The sequence below is a fragment of the Mesocricetus auratus genome, unplaced genomic scaffold (genome assembly GCF_017639785.1).
Source record: "Mesocricetus auratus isolate SY011 unplaced genomic scaffold, BCM_Maur_2.0 Super-Scaffold_100023, whole genome shotgun sequence".
Classification (NCBI taxonomy): domain Eukaryota; kingdom Metazoa; phylum Chordata; class Mammalia; order Rodentia; family Cricetidae; genus Mesocricetus; species Mesocricetus auratus.
Window position 1 is genome coordinate 27,911,700 of NW_024429204.1, and position 16,823 is coordinate 27,928,522.

General features: G+C 45.3%; 1 protein-coding gene across 1 annotated transcript in view; it reads right to left on the reverse strand.

The window, feature by feature from the left end:
• Nucleotides 1-16,823, reverse strand: part of Dnaaf11 (dynein axonemal assembly factor 11) — an 86,394-nt gene that overhangs the window by 58,305 nt on the left and 11,266 nt on the right. Inside the window, exon 3 of the mRNA XM_005078701.4 lies at nucleotides 14,872-14,949. Within this exon, the coding sequence (XP_005078758.3) occupies nucleotides 14,872-14,949 (78 nt within the window). The remainder of the gene's footprint in view (nucleotides 1-14,871; nucleotides 14,950-16,823) is intronic.

A 16,823-nucleotide genomic window follows, 5' to 3' on the forward strand; every position in this document is an offset into this window, starting at 1 on the left:
GGTTACCTCCCTCAAGATGATTTCTTTTCTAGTTCCATCATTTGACTTTGAATTTCGTATTGGCATTGTTTTCAACAGCTGAGTAATACTCCATTGTGTGAATGTACCCCATTTTGTTTATCCACTCTGCAGTTGAGGGGCATCTAGGTTGTTTCCAGGTTCTGGCTGTTAGGAATAAAGCTCCTATGATCATAGCTGAGCAAGTGTCCTTGTAGTATGATTGAGTACCTTTTGGTATATGCCCAAGAGTAGTATAGCTGGGTCTTGAGGTAGGTTGATTCCCCAATTTTCTGAGAAGCTGCCCTATTGATTTCCAAAGTTTCCGTACAAGTGTGCACTCCCATCAGCAATGGAGGAGTGCTCCTCTTGCTACACACCCTCTCAAGTATTAACTGTCACTTGAGATTTGATCTTAGCCATTCTAACAGATGTAAGATGGAATCTCAGAGTCATTTTGAATGCATCTCCCTGATAGCTAAGGATGATGAGCAATTCCTTAAGTGTCTTTCATCTATTCGAGATTTTTCTGATGAGAATTCTCTGTTTAGATCTGCACCCCATTTTTAATTGGATTATTTGGTTTTTTGATGTCTAGTTTCTTGAGTTCCTTATATATTTTGGAAATCAACACTCTAGCAGATGTGGGGGTTGGTGCAGTTTTACCCATTCTGTAGGCTGCTGTTTTGTCCTACTGAAGGTGTCCTCTGCCTTACAGAATATTTTTAGTTTCATGAGGCCCCATTTATTAATTGTTGATCTTAGTGTCTGCACTACTGGTGTTCTATTCGGGAAGTTGTCTCCTTTTCCAATGCATTCAAGGCTATTCTCCATGTTGTCTTCTGTCAGGTTCAGGGTATCTGGATTTATTTTGAGGTCTTTGATCCACTTGGACTTAAGTTTTGTGCAGGGTTATAGATTAGGATCTATTTGCATTCTTCTATATATATTTACATTCAGTTATACCAGAGTCATTTGTTGAAGATGCTTTTTTTCCATTGTATAATTTTGGCTTCTTTGTCAAAAATTGGGTGTCTGTAGATGTGTGGATTTATGTCAGGGTTTCTGATTCCATTTCATTGATCCACCAGTCTGTTTTATGCCAATACCATGATGTTTTTCTTACTATAGTCCTGTAGTACAACTTGAAATATGGGATGGTTGTACCTCCAGAAGCTCTTTTATTTTGCAGGATTATTTTAGCTATGCCACAATTTTTTTCCATATGAAGTAGAGTATTGTTCCTTCAAGGTCTGTAAGGAATTGTGTTGGAATTTTAATGGGGATTGTACTTAATCTGTAAATTGTTTTCGGTAAGATGGTCATTTTTACTATGTTGATCCTATGGATCCATGAGCATGAGACATCTTTCCATCTTGTGGTATCTTCTTCAATTTCTTTCTTCAATGACTTGAAATACTTGTTATACTGGTCTATCACTTGCTTGGGTATAGTTACACCAAAATATTTTCTATTACTTGTAGCTATTGTGAAGGGTGTTGTTTCCTTGATTTCTTTCCCAGCCCATTTATTGTTTGTATATAGGATGGCTATTGATTTTTTAAGTTAATCTTGTACTAAGTCACTTAACTAAAGGTGTTAATCAGCTGTAGTAGTTCCCTGATATTATTTTGGGGTTGCTAATATGTGCTATAATATCAATTGAGGATAATGATACAGTGACTTCTTCCTTTCCAATTTGTATCCCCTTGATCTCCTTTATTTCTTATTGCTCTAGCTAGAAATTCAAGTACTATATCAAACAGATATGGAGAGAGTGGACAGCCTTGTCTTTTTCCTGATATTAGTGGAATTGCTTTGAGTTTCTCTCCATATAATTTGATGTTGGTTTTTGGCTTACTATACATTGCATTTATTATGTCTAGGTATGTCCATTTTATCCCTGATCTTTCCGAGACTTTTAGCATGAAGGACTGTTGGATTTTGTCAAAGGATTTTTCAGCATCTAATAACATGATCACGTGGATTTTTCTTTCGGTTTGTTTATATGGTGAATTACATTGACAGATTTTTCGTATGTTGAACCATCCCTGTATCCCTGGGATGAAGTCTACTTGATCATGGTGAACAATCATTTTGATGTGTTCTTATATTCATGAGTATTTTTAGGTCAAAGCTCTTGAGTGAAATTGGTCTGTACTTCTCTTTGTTGAGTCTCTGTGTGGTTTTGATATTAGGGAGACTGTGACCTCATAGGAAGAATTTGGCAATGTTCCTTCCATTTATATTTTGTGGAATAATTTAAAAGGTATTGGGATTAGCTCTTCTTTGTAAGTCTGATAGAATTCTGCTTTAAAACCATTTGGCCCTGTGATTTTTTTTGGTTGAGAGACTTTTAATGATGACTTCTATTTCCTTAGGGGTTATTGGTTTATTTAAGTTGTTTATCTGACCTTGACTTAACTTTTTCATGTTGTTCCAGATTTCCTGAATGTTTTATGTAGGAAATCTTTTAGAACTGACATTTTCTTTGGCCAATGAATCTCTTCCTTCTATTTTATCTTCAGCACCTAAGATTCTTTCTTCCATTTCTTTAATTCTGTTGGTGATGTTTGCATCTGTGGTTCGTGTTTGCTTACCCAGATTTTCCATTTCCTGAATTCTCTTAGTTTGTGTTTCCTTTGTTGCTTTTATTTGGCTTTCATGTCTTGAATACTTCCCTTCAAATGTTGGTTTAGTTTTATTATTAGCTTCCTTGGCATTCTTTAAGATATTTGTTGATTTTTCTCCAAGTTTTTGGTTGTCTTTCCCTCTATTTCTTTAAGGAAGTTTTTTGTCTCCTCTTTAGTGATCCCAATCATCATTATAAAGTTGGATTTAAGATCATCTTCTTGTGCTTTGGAATATTTAGGGCTTGCTGTATTTGGATGGATAGGCTCTGGTGGTGACATATTGCCCTGAATATTGTTGTTTGTGTTCTTACCTATAGGCATCTGGATTTGCAGTGATTATAGATCTAGACGCCAATTTCTAGATTTGTCTGGTTGGGAAGCATTTTCTTCCTTTTTTTCTGTTTCCTCTCTGGTCTTCTAGATCCTGTGGCCTGTGGTTGAGGACAGGTCCCCACCCATGTTGAGGACTGAACTTCCTAAAGCCTGGATGGACTCTGGTCCAACGGGGGGGGTGCTGCCCAAGTTTGAGGCTGAACTTCTACTTTGTATGTGCATAGCTGATCTTGCTGGGAACCTCTATGGTTCAGATTCTGGCCTGGCTTCTAGTGGCATAGGAGGTTCCTGCCTGGTTTTCAGGGAATTGGTCTGGTCTCTGGGGTTCAGAATGTTGGTCTGACCTCTGGGGATCAGCATTCTAACCTAGCCTCTGATAGGGTGGAAGACTTTTGTCAGAGGTGTGAGTCAGGATATGGTGACAAAGAAAGGAAAGGCAGTTGGAGTTACGTTGGACCAGCATGGGTAGGGTTGGAGGGCCAGTGTTACCTGGGGTTCAGGATGCTGGCCTGGCCTCTGGGGGAAGAGAAGTCTGGCACCAGAGGTATGGGCCTGGATGTGGTGACCCCCTATGATTTTTATTACACTGCTTTCCCATTGTTTTTCTATGGATAGTTAACTTAAAATAAACTTGATTATGTCAACAAAATGAACTCAATTCAGATTGGTTCATAGTTCTGCAATCTCGTCACATTTGGGGAGTGACCTCATTTCTCAAATTGTATAATGGAACTGAATTGTTATGATAGTTTCCCTCTCCCCCTCTTCACATTTCCTTGATAGCACTTGACTCCACCTTGGCCTGGGTAGGAGGTCATTTACTGTAGCAAGGACAGCTTGCCAGTGGCTATACCACTGGTGACATTAACACCAATCTCATTTTTTCTCATATATTTTATATTTTTATATATTTTTATATTTTTTTCCACAAAACCTACTAGGAGCACTCTAATTTTGGTTCCTACTAGCTTTTGTATGAAATATGAAAAGAATCTTCTAATCTCACTAATAACAAGGATATGTGAAGGGAAAAATGAGGAAAAAAAGTAGATAAATGACAGAGAGAACTCAACATCTTGACATGCCACAGGGCAAAGACATGTTCAGAGACCGTGAAGAGCCCAGCAGGACATGGGAGTATGTTTGGAAGGATTGTGCTGACCATGCTTAGAACAATGTGAACACCAAACTAAAAAGAAAAGAAAATGGTACTAACACAATCTACTGCATTAACACTGAATAAAGCAAGGGTCCATGTACCAAAAATGATGGAAGGAACAATGAGCTAATAAGTGGAGGAGAAGGTCACATTCTTCTTTAAAGTATAATGCCGTCCAAAAAATAGAGAATAATAGAATTGCAGGATCATTAATGAGTATATTAAAACCAACACATAAAATAATGATAAGTGATAGGATATTCACATAATGTCACATAATTTCTTCCCATCAATTGCTTATTAACCAGAAGATAAAATGTAGGAACTGCACAGTAGAGTGCCAAATTAAATTCTGACTGTCCTTTTGTTCTTTTTGTGACATTTAGACATTTTCTAATGTTTTAATTTTCTGTACAACTTTTGTCTTTTCTGATATTTTCTTGTACTGTGATTGAATGCTTATAACTTAGCCTTTTCTGTTATAATCTGAGCTCCTTGGACACTGGGAAACTGTCTTAAACATGGTTCAGGATTTCTATTGCTGTAAAGAAACACCATGACCACTGTAACACTTATAATGGAAAATATTTAATGGGGTGGCTTACATTTTCAGAGATTTGGTCCATTATCATCATGGTGGGACGTGGAAGTGTGCAGACAGACATGGTGCCAGAGAAGTAGCCGAGAGCCCTATATTTTTCAGGCAACAGGAAGTAAACTGAGACACTGGGTGTACCTTGAGTTTGTAGGAAAGCTCCAAGCCCACCACCACAGTGGCACACTCCCTCCAAGGCCATACCTCCTGCAAACACATCTCCCAACAGTGCCACTCCCTTTGGGAGCCATTTTCTTTCAAACCACCACAGAAAGGCTTTGCCTACTACATACGAGAAACTTCTTAGCATAATATAAAAGGTTAAGGAATATTTGTGGAAGAAAGACAGCAATGGAGGCAGAAAGAGTCGCAAGGAGAAAAGAGAATTATGAAGAAACAGAGAAAGGAGATAATGGGTGATCAAGTAGGTTGGATGCCAGAGTAGTTATTTAGTTGGCCAGATGAAAATCAAAGAAAATACAACTTTAAAGAGAATGGAGCAACTGAGGAAAGAGAACTGATGAGGCCGAGTGTAGATCAAATTCTTCCAGTGCCACAAGGTGACTGTCACTGTGGGACATGATGCTATGGCCAATAAACACACTGTATAAACTATGTCAGCACATAAAGAAAGAAAACTAGCCACGAGCTCAGTTTGAGAGTGGTTAATCATGGCTGTGAGGCAGTTCAGTGTGCAAAATACTTGTTGAATAAGCATGAGGATCTGAGTTCATCTCCCCTGAACACACGTGAAATCTGGGCTTGGCAGCAGTCACTTGTAGTCCCAGTACTTGAGGTAGGGTGGGAACAGGTAAACCCTGGATATCACTAGCTAGCCACTCTAACCTAATGGCATGTCCAGGGTGCAGTGGCAGACCTCTTCTCAAATAGAGGGGAGAGAAAAGGAAAGGGGAATTGAGGGGAGGGGAGAAGATGTGGCTGGAGGGAGAAGAGTGGAAGAAAGGAAAAGGAGGGGAAGGGATGGGAGAGAAGGGGAGGGGAGGAGAGGAGAGGAGGAGAGGAGAGAAGGGGAGGGGATAGGAGAGAAGGGGTGGAGAGTGGAGGGGAGGAGAGGAGAGGGGAGAAGGAAAGGAGAGGGAGGGGAGGAGAGGGAGGAGAGGAGAGGAAAGGAATGCAGAGGAGAGGAGAGGAATGGGGAGGGGAGGAGAGGAGAGGGGAGAAGGAAAGGAGAGGGGAGGGGAGGGGAGGAGAGGGGAGGAGAGGAGAGGAAAGGAATGCAGAGGAGAGGAGAGGAATGGGGAGGGGAGGAGAGGGGAGGAGAGGAGAAGAGAGGAGGATGCTGGATGTTTACCTTTGCCCCCCACACACACAAATACTCCCCCACACACATATGAGTATGCACAGACACACACACAAATACTCCCCACACACATATGAGTATGCACAGACACACACACAAATACTCCCCCACACACATATGAGTATGCACAGACACACACACAAATACTCCCCACACACATATGAGTATGCACAGACACACACACAAATACTCCCCCACACACATATGAGTATGCACAGACACACACACAAATACTCCCCCACACACATATGAGTATGCACAGACACACACACAAATACTCCCCCACACACATATGAGTATGCACAGACACACACACAAATACTCCCCCACACACATATGAGTATGCACAGACACACACACAAATACTCCCCCACACACATATGAGTATGCACAGACACACACACAAATACTCCCCCACACACATATGAGTATGCACAGACACACACACAAATACTCCCCCACACACATATGAGTATGCACAGACACACACACAACTCTCCCCCACACACATATGAGTATGCACAGACACACACACAAATACTCCCCCACACACATATGAGTATGCACAGACACACACACAAATACTCCCCCACACACATATGAGTATGCACAGACACACACACACAACTCTTTGAAACTGGTCAAACTCTACTGTATCCTTTCACCCCACTATTATCAAAAACATTAAGAATTTTTGTTATGAAATCTGTATTACAAAATGGGGGAGTTAATGATCAAAGTGAAGAAAACGAAAAAAATATTGCCCATGTGCTATGGCAGTGTTCAAGGACAGGCGGAAAAATAAACATGGCACAGTGATTGATAATGGTAATGGTAGAAGTTAAGAGTGAGCTAGCCTTTATTTCAAGTGATGATGGTGATGACGGTGATAGTGATCAGGATGATGGTGATGACGGTGATAGTGATCAGGATGATGGTGATGACGGTGATAGTGATCAGGATGATGGTGATGATGGTGATGATGATGATGATAGTGATGATGGTGATGATGATGATGATGATAGTGATGATGGTGATGACGGTGATAGTGATCATGATGATAGTGATGATGATAGTCATTATGATAGTGATGTGGTTTTGCTGCATTTTTATGGATGAATGGCTCAGGATTCTCTATATATTCATAATCGTTTGTAAAAAAAACAAATCTTCACTCTCCTTATACTTGACATAAACATAAAAATCTAAACCCTGTTTTCCATGCTGTAGACAGATGAGCATGCTCCTAGGTGGCCAAACTTGACCAAGTTGCCCCTGCGAATGCAAGCCTTCTCTCCTTCACCCTTTGCCTTCCACCCTGAAGCAGGCCAGCTACTGACCCCAGGGCCTGGAGGTCACTGAAATCAACAAGATGGCTGCCTCGGCGGGAAGGCAACTAAACACTTAGGACTCTTCCGGTCCCTCCAGTTTGTGCAAGGTGGTTCTGGAGGACAGACGGGAAGGAGACACTTCACTCTACCCTGAATCCTAAACATGAAAGAGAAGAAGGGAAAGAAAGATAGAAACAGTTCCTCACTTTGATTTCCTCTTCCCCTTCCTCCTCCTCAGGGGGAGGGGGTACAAAGTCCCCATTTCCTTTGTAAAATCGAATTGAGATTTACTGTAGCAGATGAACTGAATACATTCATCCATCTTCCTCTTCTCTCACTTCTAGCCCTTCAGAGTAAATCAAAAGTGCATGCACCTCAGAAAAAAAAGTATGCCTTCTCTCTTTACCGCCCCTTTACACACCCCTGATCTCGATATGCATGCCCCAAATTACCCTGTACCTCGTTCCTGCCCACTGGAGCCACAGGGCACAGCACAGACGGGAGCACCTGTCCAGAGAGCCGGGAGAAACAGACAGACGGGAGCACCTGTCCAGAGAGCCGGGAGAAACGGCACAGACGGGAGCACCTGTCCAGAGAGCCGGGGGGGCCCCGGGCTGACAGGAGCACCTGTCCAGAGAGCCGGGGGACACGGCACAGACGGGAGCACCTGTCCAGAGAGCCGGGAGAAATGGCACAGATGGGAGCACCTGTCCAGAGAGCCGGGGAACACAGCGCTGACAGGAGCACCTGTCCAGAGAGCCAGGGGACACGGCACAGACGGGAGCACCTGTCCAGAGAGCCGGGGGACACGGCACAGACGGGAGTACCTGTCCAGAGAGCCGGGGGACACAGCACAGACGGAAGCACCTGTCCAGAGAGCCACAGGGCACGGCACAGATGGGAGCATCTGTCCAGAGAGCCACAGGGCACGGCACAGATGGGAGCATCTGTCCAGAGAGCCACAGGGCACGGCACAGACGGGAGCACCTGTCCAGAGAGCCGGGGGACACGGCACAGACGGGAGCACCTGTCCAGAGAGCCAGGGGACACGGCACAGACGGGAGCACCTGTCCAGAGAGCCGGGGGACACGGCACAGACGGGAGCACCTGTCCAGAGAGCCGGGGGACACGGCACAGACGGGAGCACCTGTCCAGAGAGCCAGGGGACACGGCACAGACGGGAGCACCTGTCCAGAGAGCCGGGGGACACAGCACAAACGGAAGCACCTGTCCAGAGAGCCACAGGGCACGGCACAGACGGGAGCACCTGTCCAGAGAGCCACAGGGCACGGCACAGACGGGAGCACCTGTCCAGAGAGCCGGGGGACACGGCACAGACGGGAGCACCTGTCCAGAGAGCCAGGGGACACGGCACAGACGGGAGCACCTGTCCAGAGAGCCACAGGGCACGGCACAGACGGGAGCACCTGTCCAGAGAGCCGGGGGACACGGCACAGACGGGAGCACCTGTCCAGAGAGCCACAGGGCACGGCACAGACGGGAGCACCTGTCCAGAGAGCCACAGGGCACGGCACAGACGGGAGCACCTGTCCAGAGAGCCGGGGGGCCCCAGGCTGACAGGAGCACCTGTCCAGAGAGCCGGGGGACACAGCGCTGACAGGAGCACCTGTCCAGAGAGCCGGGGGACACGGCACAGACGGGAGCACCTGTCCAGAGAGCCGGGAGAAACGGCACAGACGGGAGCACCTGTCCAGAGAGCCGGGGGACACAGCGCTGACAGGAGCACCTGTCCAGAGAGCCGGGGGACACGGCACAGACGGGAGCACCTGTCCAGAGAGCCGGGGGACACGGCACAGACGGGAGCACCTGTCCAGAGAGCCGGGGGACACAGCGCTGACAGGAGCACCTGTCCAGAGAGCCGGGGGACACGGCACAGACGGGTGCACCTGTCCAGAGAGCCGGGGGACACGGCACAGACGGGAGCACCTGTCCAGAGAGCCGGGGGACACGGCACAGACGGGAGCACCTGTCCAGAGAGCCGGGGGACACGGCACAGACGGGAGCACCTGTCCAGAGAGCCGGGGGACACGGCACAGACGGGTGCACCTGTCCAGAGAGCCGGGGGACACGGCACAGACGGGAGCACCTGTCCAGAGAGCCACAGGACACGGCACAGACGGGAGCACCTGTCCAGAGAGCCGGGGGACACGGCACAGACGGGAGCACCTGTCCAGATGGGTGGAAGGCAGGTGGCACACTGAAGACTGCCTTACAGAGTTCGAAACACAATAGCTGCATTGTTGCCCTCTAGTGGTGAATGGTCAGAACATCTGTTGAAAGGGAAGTTCCCCGATCTATAACAATTTCTCAACAGAAACAAGCCCTTAGATAACCCTAAAGAGAGAGAGAGAGCTGTCATTAGAGCTTTCTGACATTTACATTAAAAATGTATTATCATAGACGTACATGCTGAGTAACTGTTATCATTCCATGTGACCACAAGCTAACAATGACAGAGTTGTTGTGCACAGGCAAACAGTGGGGCCTCTTCCTCCAAAACAGAAAGCCACTAACAGTGTTCTGAATCTCCGCACTGATACACTCCATTTGGGGCTTCGTTAATGGCAATTTCTAGGTTTGGAGGATAAAAATTCAAAAGGAACAACGCATATTTATGTCTGTAGACACGCCACTTTTGAAATGCCCATTCTACACCGGGAGGCAAAGAGACTAAACCCCTGTGTCCTAAGTGAAATCCTCCCAATTGAGCTGTTGACAGATGGGAATGGGGTGGCAGAGCAGCTTGCCGGCCTCTGCACCACGCCCCTCCCTCTGCAGCAAAGCTGCCAGTCAACATGCGCCACCCACTCCCGGGGCACACAGCCCTGCCAAGCAGAAGGCAGGTTGGCTGGGGACACCGAAGCTCACAACTGCAAGTCCACACTAGCTGCTGAACACGCCAGACCCTCTGTGAACACTGCGGGCCATCGAGTGACCCCCTAAAGAAAACAGCACAGAGCAGGACACAGCAGGCGACACGGAGAAGGCATTGGAAGAACGGAAGGGATTAAAATCAGAGTTGTAATTACATGAACACATACGCTAGATGATATCCCGTCCATCAAATAACAACAGCGCTGCAGGAAAACAGCAACCAATGCAGGAGTGAGTGAGAAGCATGAAGACTGTGGCCAAACAAAGGGTTAATTGCAAATGAAATGAATTCTAGGATGAGGAAGAATTAGCATAGCATAATTATTCTGGGATTTAAATCTGGTGAGATGTCTCAGACTGCAGAATAAAAAGACAAGCTTGTTTAAATAGACGTGCAGCTTAGGAGGCATGGAATGTCAGCTGAGTATAACCAAATCCAATTAATAGACTACAGGCCATGACAAAGAGATACAGGCGATTAGAGAGACAGAGAAAGGAAGGATGACAGAAAATGAGATAGAAAGAGGAACAAAGAGAAAGGATCAAGGGAGAAAGGAAAAAATGTTAAGAATTCTTTATCTGGAAAACCCCCCTCAAAATATTTTTTGCAAATAACAAAAACTGAGATTTTTGTCAACAGACGGTCTACCACACAGTAAAAAACAAAACAAATAAAATATTAAGTGGCATCATTTGGATTGAAATGGAGACAGTGGAGAGTAGCTCAAATTCATATAAAAATATCAGAACCAGCCTGAGAGCTATTGTGGATGGAGCTTTTGCAGGTACAACAGGAAACTCCAGGGCCACCAGTCACTGGGTGGGCTACTTGGTGCTCAGACCCAGGATGTCATCCACGGGGACCTGGTACCATGGGAGAGCTACTCCAATCTTGCTTCCAAAGTCCCACTGGGGACTACTCCTTCTGGTGGAGGCAGGGAGTTGAGTCCACTGCATCGGTAGATAGGATTTCAATCTGCGGGAGGCATTGACTGCCAAATACAAGAAACAAGACGGAATCACATCTGACTAAGACGATGTCTTCCCAGTTCTGGAGGAGCCACAGACAAAAGGCTGAGAGAGCTTCATGATCTGTACTAGCTGAGACACTGGACTATGGGGGAGGGCGGGGCCTGAGCTTGGGAGTTGATGGCAAATGTCGTTCAAGAAACTCAGCCCTAACACACAGCCTATTACCATAACAAGGTTGGCAGTTGAGAAGCATGGACAGGGCAAACTGAGCAATGTGGACCAGTATTGTGGGTTGGCACTGTGTACCAGGTATGTGTGTCAACAGTGAGGCCCAGCAGTGTGGTCCAGCAGCAGATGTCACAGAAAGTGGACAGGTGCCACACAGAATAATTCCCTCCCCCACCACCTTTGAAAGAAGTAAGGACCCAAATGTCTATGTTTGGGGTTTGTGAGGCCAAAGTCAATTATGTCCTGAAGAAATGTTCAGAGGTAGAAAACGTACCCCCCTCCCCCTGTGGTGCTGCCAGCCCAATTGAGGACAACACAGAAAAGAGTTGAATTCATTAAAACACGTGTGTTCCTGATACTGATCCGACCCTCATACTGTCCTCAGCAGGGAAGGTGGGGGCGCATGTGTAGTAAATGCTAAATGATGAAAATATTCTGGGACATAGAAGTGTACCAAAAACTGTTGTTCATTCACCCTGGTGAATATTATGGTATGTAATTTATATTTCAATTTTAAAGTATGGTCCAACTATTTCAACCATGATACATTTTGAGAAAATTATCTTTTGATTCATGGTAAACTTGAGATGGATTATAGAGGATGTGTGAAAGATTAAGTCACTGAAAGTAGAACTCAACACAAAATAGACTGTATTTAAAAACTGTAAAAGAAATTGATAGCTTACTCTATTATAGTGTAAAACTTCTGCATACCAATGTCATAGCAGAAATACATGAAAAAGTGGTATATAAAAGGAAAATATCTGTACCATGTGACAATGGCCTAAGATCCAGAATATATAAGAGTACACTATCCAAAACGGCAAATCAACCAACAAATGGACTAAATGATAGGAAACATTTTAGAATTCACCTAAGAAGAAATATCAACATCTTATATGTGTCTGAACACCATAGCCAAGATCAATACTAACACAGAACCTCAAAACAAACAGTGACAAGCAGTGAGATGTTCCCAAGTGTGCTCCAGTATGTGGGAGGGAGGCTTTCATGAAGACATACAAAAATGACACTCCTGTGGACCAGCAGGTGCAAAGATAAATTGATGCAATCCTTCAGAAGAAAACTTTGGCAGCATATTTCAAAGTCTACATATGTAAGCCCAGGAATTTCAAGTCTAAATAAAACCAGGGGTAGAGGGAGGACACGTACAAAGAAGCTGAAGAAGGGTGTGAGCTGAGATAGATCCATGTCTATCGCCATGAACAACACTTAAGTCCAAAAGGCTCAGAGGCCTCAACATAAATGCAGTCTTCCTGAGCATAACACCCGTAGCACAGACCCTGAGATCGACAGTTAATAAATGGGATGGAACTAGAAGAAACCATCCTGAGGGAGGTAACCCAGACACAGAAAGAAACACATAGTACGTACTCTCTCTCATAAGTGGATATTAGACCAAGAGCAAAGACTAACCAGCCTACAATCCACAATCCCAGAGAAGCTAGGAAACAAGGAGGACCTAAGAGAGACACACTTGGTCCCCCGGAGAAGGGGAAAGGGACAAGATCTCCTGAGCAAATTGGGAGCATGGGAGAGGCGGGAGGGAGGTAGGAGAGAGATGAAGGGAGAGAAGGGGAGTGGGGAGGGGAACATGAGGGATCAGGAAGGTGGAGTTGGGGGAAGGACAGAGAAGGAGAGCACAGAAAGAGATACCTTGAGAGAGGGAGCCACTATGGGCTTAACAAGAAACCTGGTGCTAGGGAGATTCCCAGGGATCCACAAGGATAACCCAGACTTAGAATCTGAGCAATACTGGAGAGGCTACCTTAAATATCCTTCCCTATAATGAGACTGATGACTACCTTAAATGCTATCATAGAGCCTTCATCCAGTAGCTGATGGAAGCAGAAGCAAACACCCACAGCTAAGCACTGAGCCAAACTCCTGGAATTGAGTTGTAGAGAGGGAGGAGTGATGAGCAAAAGGGTCAAGACCATGCTGAGGAAACACACAGATACAGCTGACCTGAGCAAGTGGGAGATCACGGACCCCAAACTGACAGCTGGGGAACCAGCTTAAGACCGAAGTATGCCCCCTGAATGTGGGGGTCACTTGGGGGGGCTTGGACAGTCTATGGGGCTGCAGGGAGGGTAACCAAGATTTTTCCTTAGTGCATGAACTGGATTGTTGGAGCCCATTCCCTATGGAGGGATACTCTCTCATTGTAGATACAGGGGGGAGGGCCTTGGTCCTGCTCCAAATGATGTGACAGACCTTGATGATCCCCCATGGGTGGCCTCACCCTCTCTGAGGAGTGGATGGGGGTTGGGATGGGGAGATGGTGGGAGCAGTGGGAGAATGGGAGGGAGAGGAAACTGGAATTGGTATGTAAAATAAGATTGTTTTTAATTAAAATTTTAAAAATTAATTAAAAAATAAATATGTACTTTAAATATTCCTAGGGTGGGATACCATGCCTGGTGGCAGTAGGACCACAATATAAACCTGGTACATGAGCTAGCTTGTTGGAGCCCACTCCCTGTGGAGGGAGGCCATGCTCAGACTTAATGCATGGGAGAAGGGCCTGGCCCTGACCAAAACTATTGTGCCAGACTATGATGACTCCTCATGGGGGCCCCAACCCTTGAGGAGGAGTGGACTGGGGGTGGGCTGGGGGGAGGTAAGGGGGTGGGAGGAAGCGAGGGGATGGAAGTAGGGGTGGGAGGGAGAACTGTGGGTGGAATGAAAAATGAAGAAAAAGATAAGGGTGCACACTGTCTCCAGTAAAGCACAGGGATCCTCAAGCGTCCATCTGCAGACAAATGCCTAGCTAACCACCTCCCCATTTATGGCACCGCACAGCCTCCGGTCCCTTTGCCTGAACATCAAGACAGCAAGGTAGAAATTAATTTTCAAAGTACTAATCATAAGGACCGGGGAGAAAGAGAGCTCAATGCCTGCTGGCAAACACGAGTTAGAGTCCCCAGAACCCAAAATGTGGAAGGAGAGAACCTACTCCAAGTGGTTCTTTGACATCCACACGAGGTCACACACACTCACACACACGCACGCACGCATACACACACGCACGCACACACACGCATGCACACACACACGCACACACACACGTGCATGCTGAAAAAACGTCAAGAATGATATATGCAGTATGGTCTGACAGAAAGAAAAACAAGAGAGAATGGTGTCATATATTCCAAGATGCCAACCACAGCAACCTCTAGCAAGGAGACTAAGCTAGGAAGGAATGAAATACATTTCTGCCTTTGAATTTACATATCGCTCCACTGTTTGAATTTTGTAAGAACTGGGATGAGCAATATTTATGTAAAATGTAATTTTAAAATGTACTTTTTGTATCTACAATACTGTATAAAGCTACTTTCAAGTTTTTCTTTACCTCATGAGCAAAACAGGAAAATTCTTACCTTCCAAATTTTCAATCCTTTCAATGTTGTTTAGTGCTAAATTCAAATATTCAAGTTTCTTGAGTTTGCCAACATTTTCTGAAATACAGATAATACAATTAATTAGCCTTCAAGGGAGACGACTACTTCATAACTTATCGTGAAGATGACACAGAGAAACACAGGGGAACATGTGGCTAGCGGCTGGCTTTTCAGATCTCTACTATCTTAGTCGTCATTTCTCTTGCTGTGCTAAATCATCGTGAGCAAAAGCAACCTGGGGAGGAAAGGGTGGCTCTTCCAGGTAGCACTCCTACACTGAGGGAAATCTGGGCAGACACTCAAGGCATGAAACCCAAGGCAGCAGCAAAGACGGAGCCACGGAGGATGCTGCCTACTGAGATCCTCCCCGTTGCTGGTGTTGCTTGTTACCTTAGATCACCCGGGACCACCCGCCCAAGAGTGGGCCACCCACCACCCACGGTGATCTAGACCCTCCCATATCAATCATCAATCAAGAAGATGCACCAAAGTCTTGCCACGGGCCAATCTGCTGGGGAAATGTTCTCAGTTGAGGCTCCCTCTTCCCAAATGACTCCAGCTCATGTCAAGTTGACATGAAACTGGACAGCACACTGTACAATAGACACTAGGTTGCTGCAACGTTTTCTTCTCTTCCTCCCTTCTTAAGAGCCCCGATGTTCGCTCATGTCTCCACCCATCTCCAGCCTCACTGGGCTACATTTAGGAAAGCTAGTCGGGGCGTAATACTCGGTATTTCCTGTTCAGTTTCGAAGGAACAGAACCCTGGGTTAAATTAACCAATGCAGAGCATCTCCTGGTAGTCACGTGCTGTAGGAAAGGACACGCATCGCAAGTATTCAGTCAGTCAGGCAAAAACGTAATGCTCTCTGCCTGTCTCTTTTTACTACTAGATGGAAACGATATGCCGTACAGTGCTGAAGTTTGGTCATGAGGGAATTGCCTGTGAGTAGTGTCTACCCTGTGGCAGGGGAACAGAGAAAAGCAATCCACTGCTTCTGGAGTCCCCTTTATCTTGACAGAATAATAAGTTTCAGGACCCTTAAGCCATGGGGAATGGGATTTCCTTTACTTAAAGCCAAAATTAACCTGACAGGGGATTATCTTTTTAAATAAATCTGGAAGGCCACTCACACAAAATAAGCATGAGCTAGTCAAGGAATCACTGTGGATTAAGTGTCTGTAAAACAGCTGATGATAAGACACAGCTAACTGTTTTGTATATGCCATATTATATCCTAGACTTATCGCCTCTATTACATTTTAAAAACCATTTGATTGCATTTATGTATTTTGTGTATATATGTGGGTATGGGTAAATGTACCGTAGGATGAGCGTGGGCATCAAAAGACAGCTTGTGGGAGTCAGATTATCTTCCTCCAACATGTGCATCCTGGAGTTTGAGTCCAGGTCATCATGCTTGAAGGCAACCCTCTGAACCATCTCACGGGCTATATGGTTTCCTATTTGGTCCTAACAAACATTCCATGAGGTAAAAAATTATTGCCATCTCTTTCTTTTCAAATGAGAATGCCCATATGTAGAGAGAATCCATGCATATGTCCAAAGGGAAATGGTAGAGCCAAAAGAATTTGATTCCCAAGATGGGCACTAAAAGAATAATTTTTAAGACAAAAAAAGATGACATCCCTGTGACAACATGCGTATTTTGGGCAGCCTCATCGAAGCTCAGAGATGTTATGAATAGCAAGCATGACTTCCTAGCATCGCACTGAGCACTACTCCGAGTTCGTCTATACATAAATCGTATCTCTAGCCTCAGAGATCTGAGAACAGCAGCATTAGTCCTCGGGGCCTCAAGTCCACTCTTTTGTAAGATGAGACTCTGAAGATGAATTAATCTTCTCTCAGTAATTAAATTATCCAACCAGCACTAATGTTTACAAAAGGGTCTCCAGCAACATCTGAG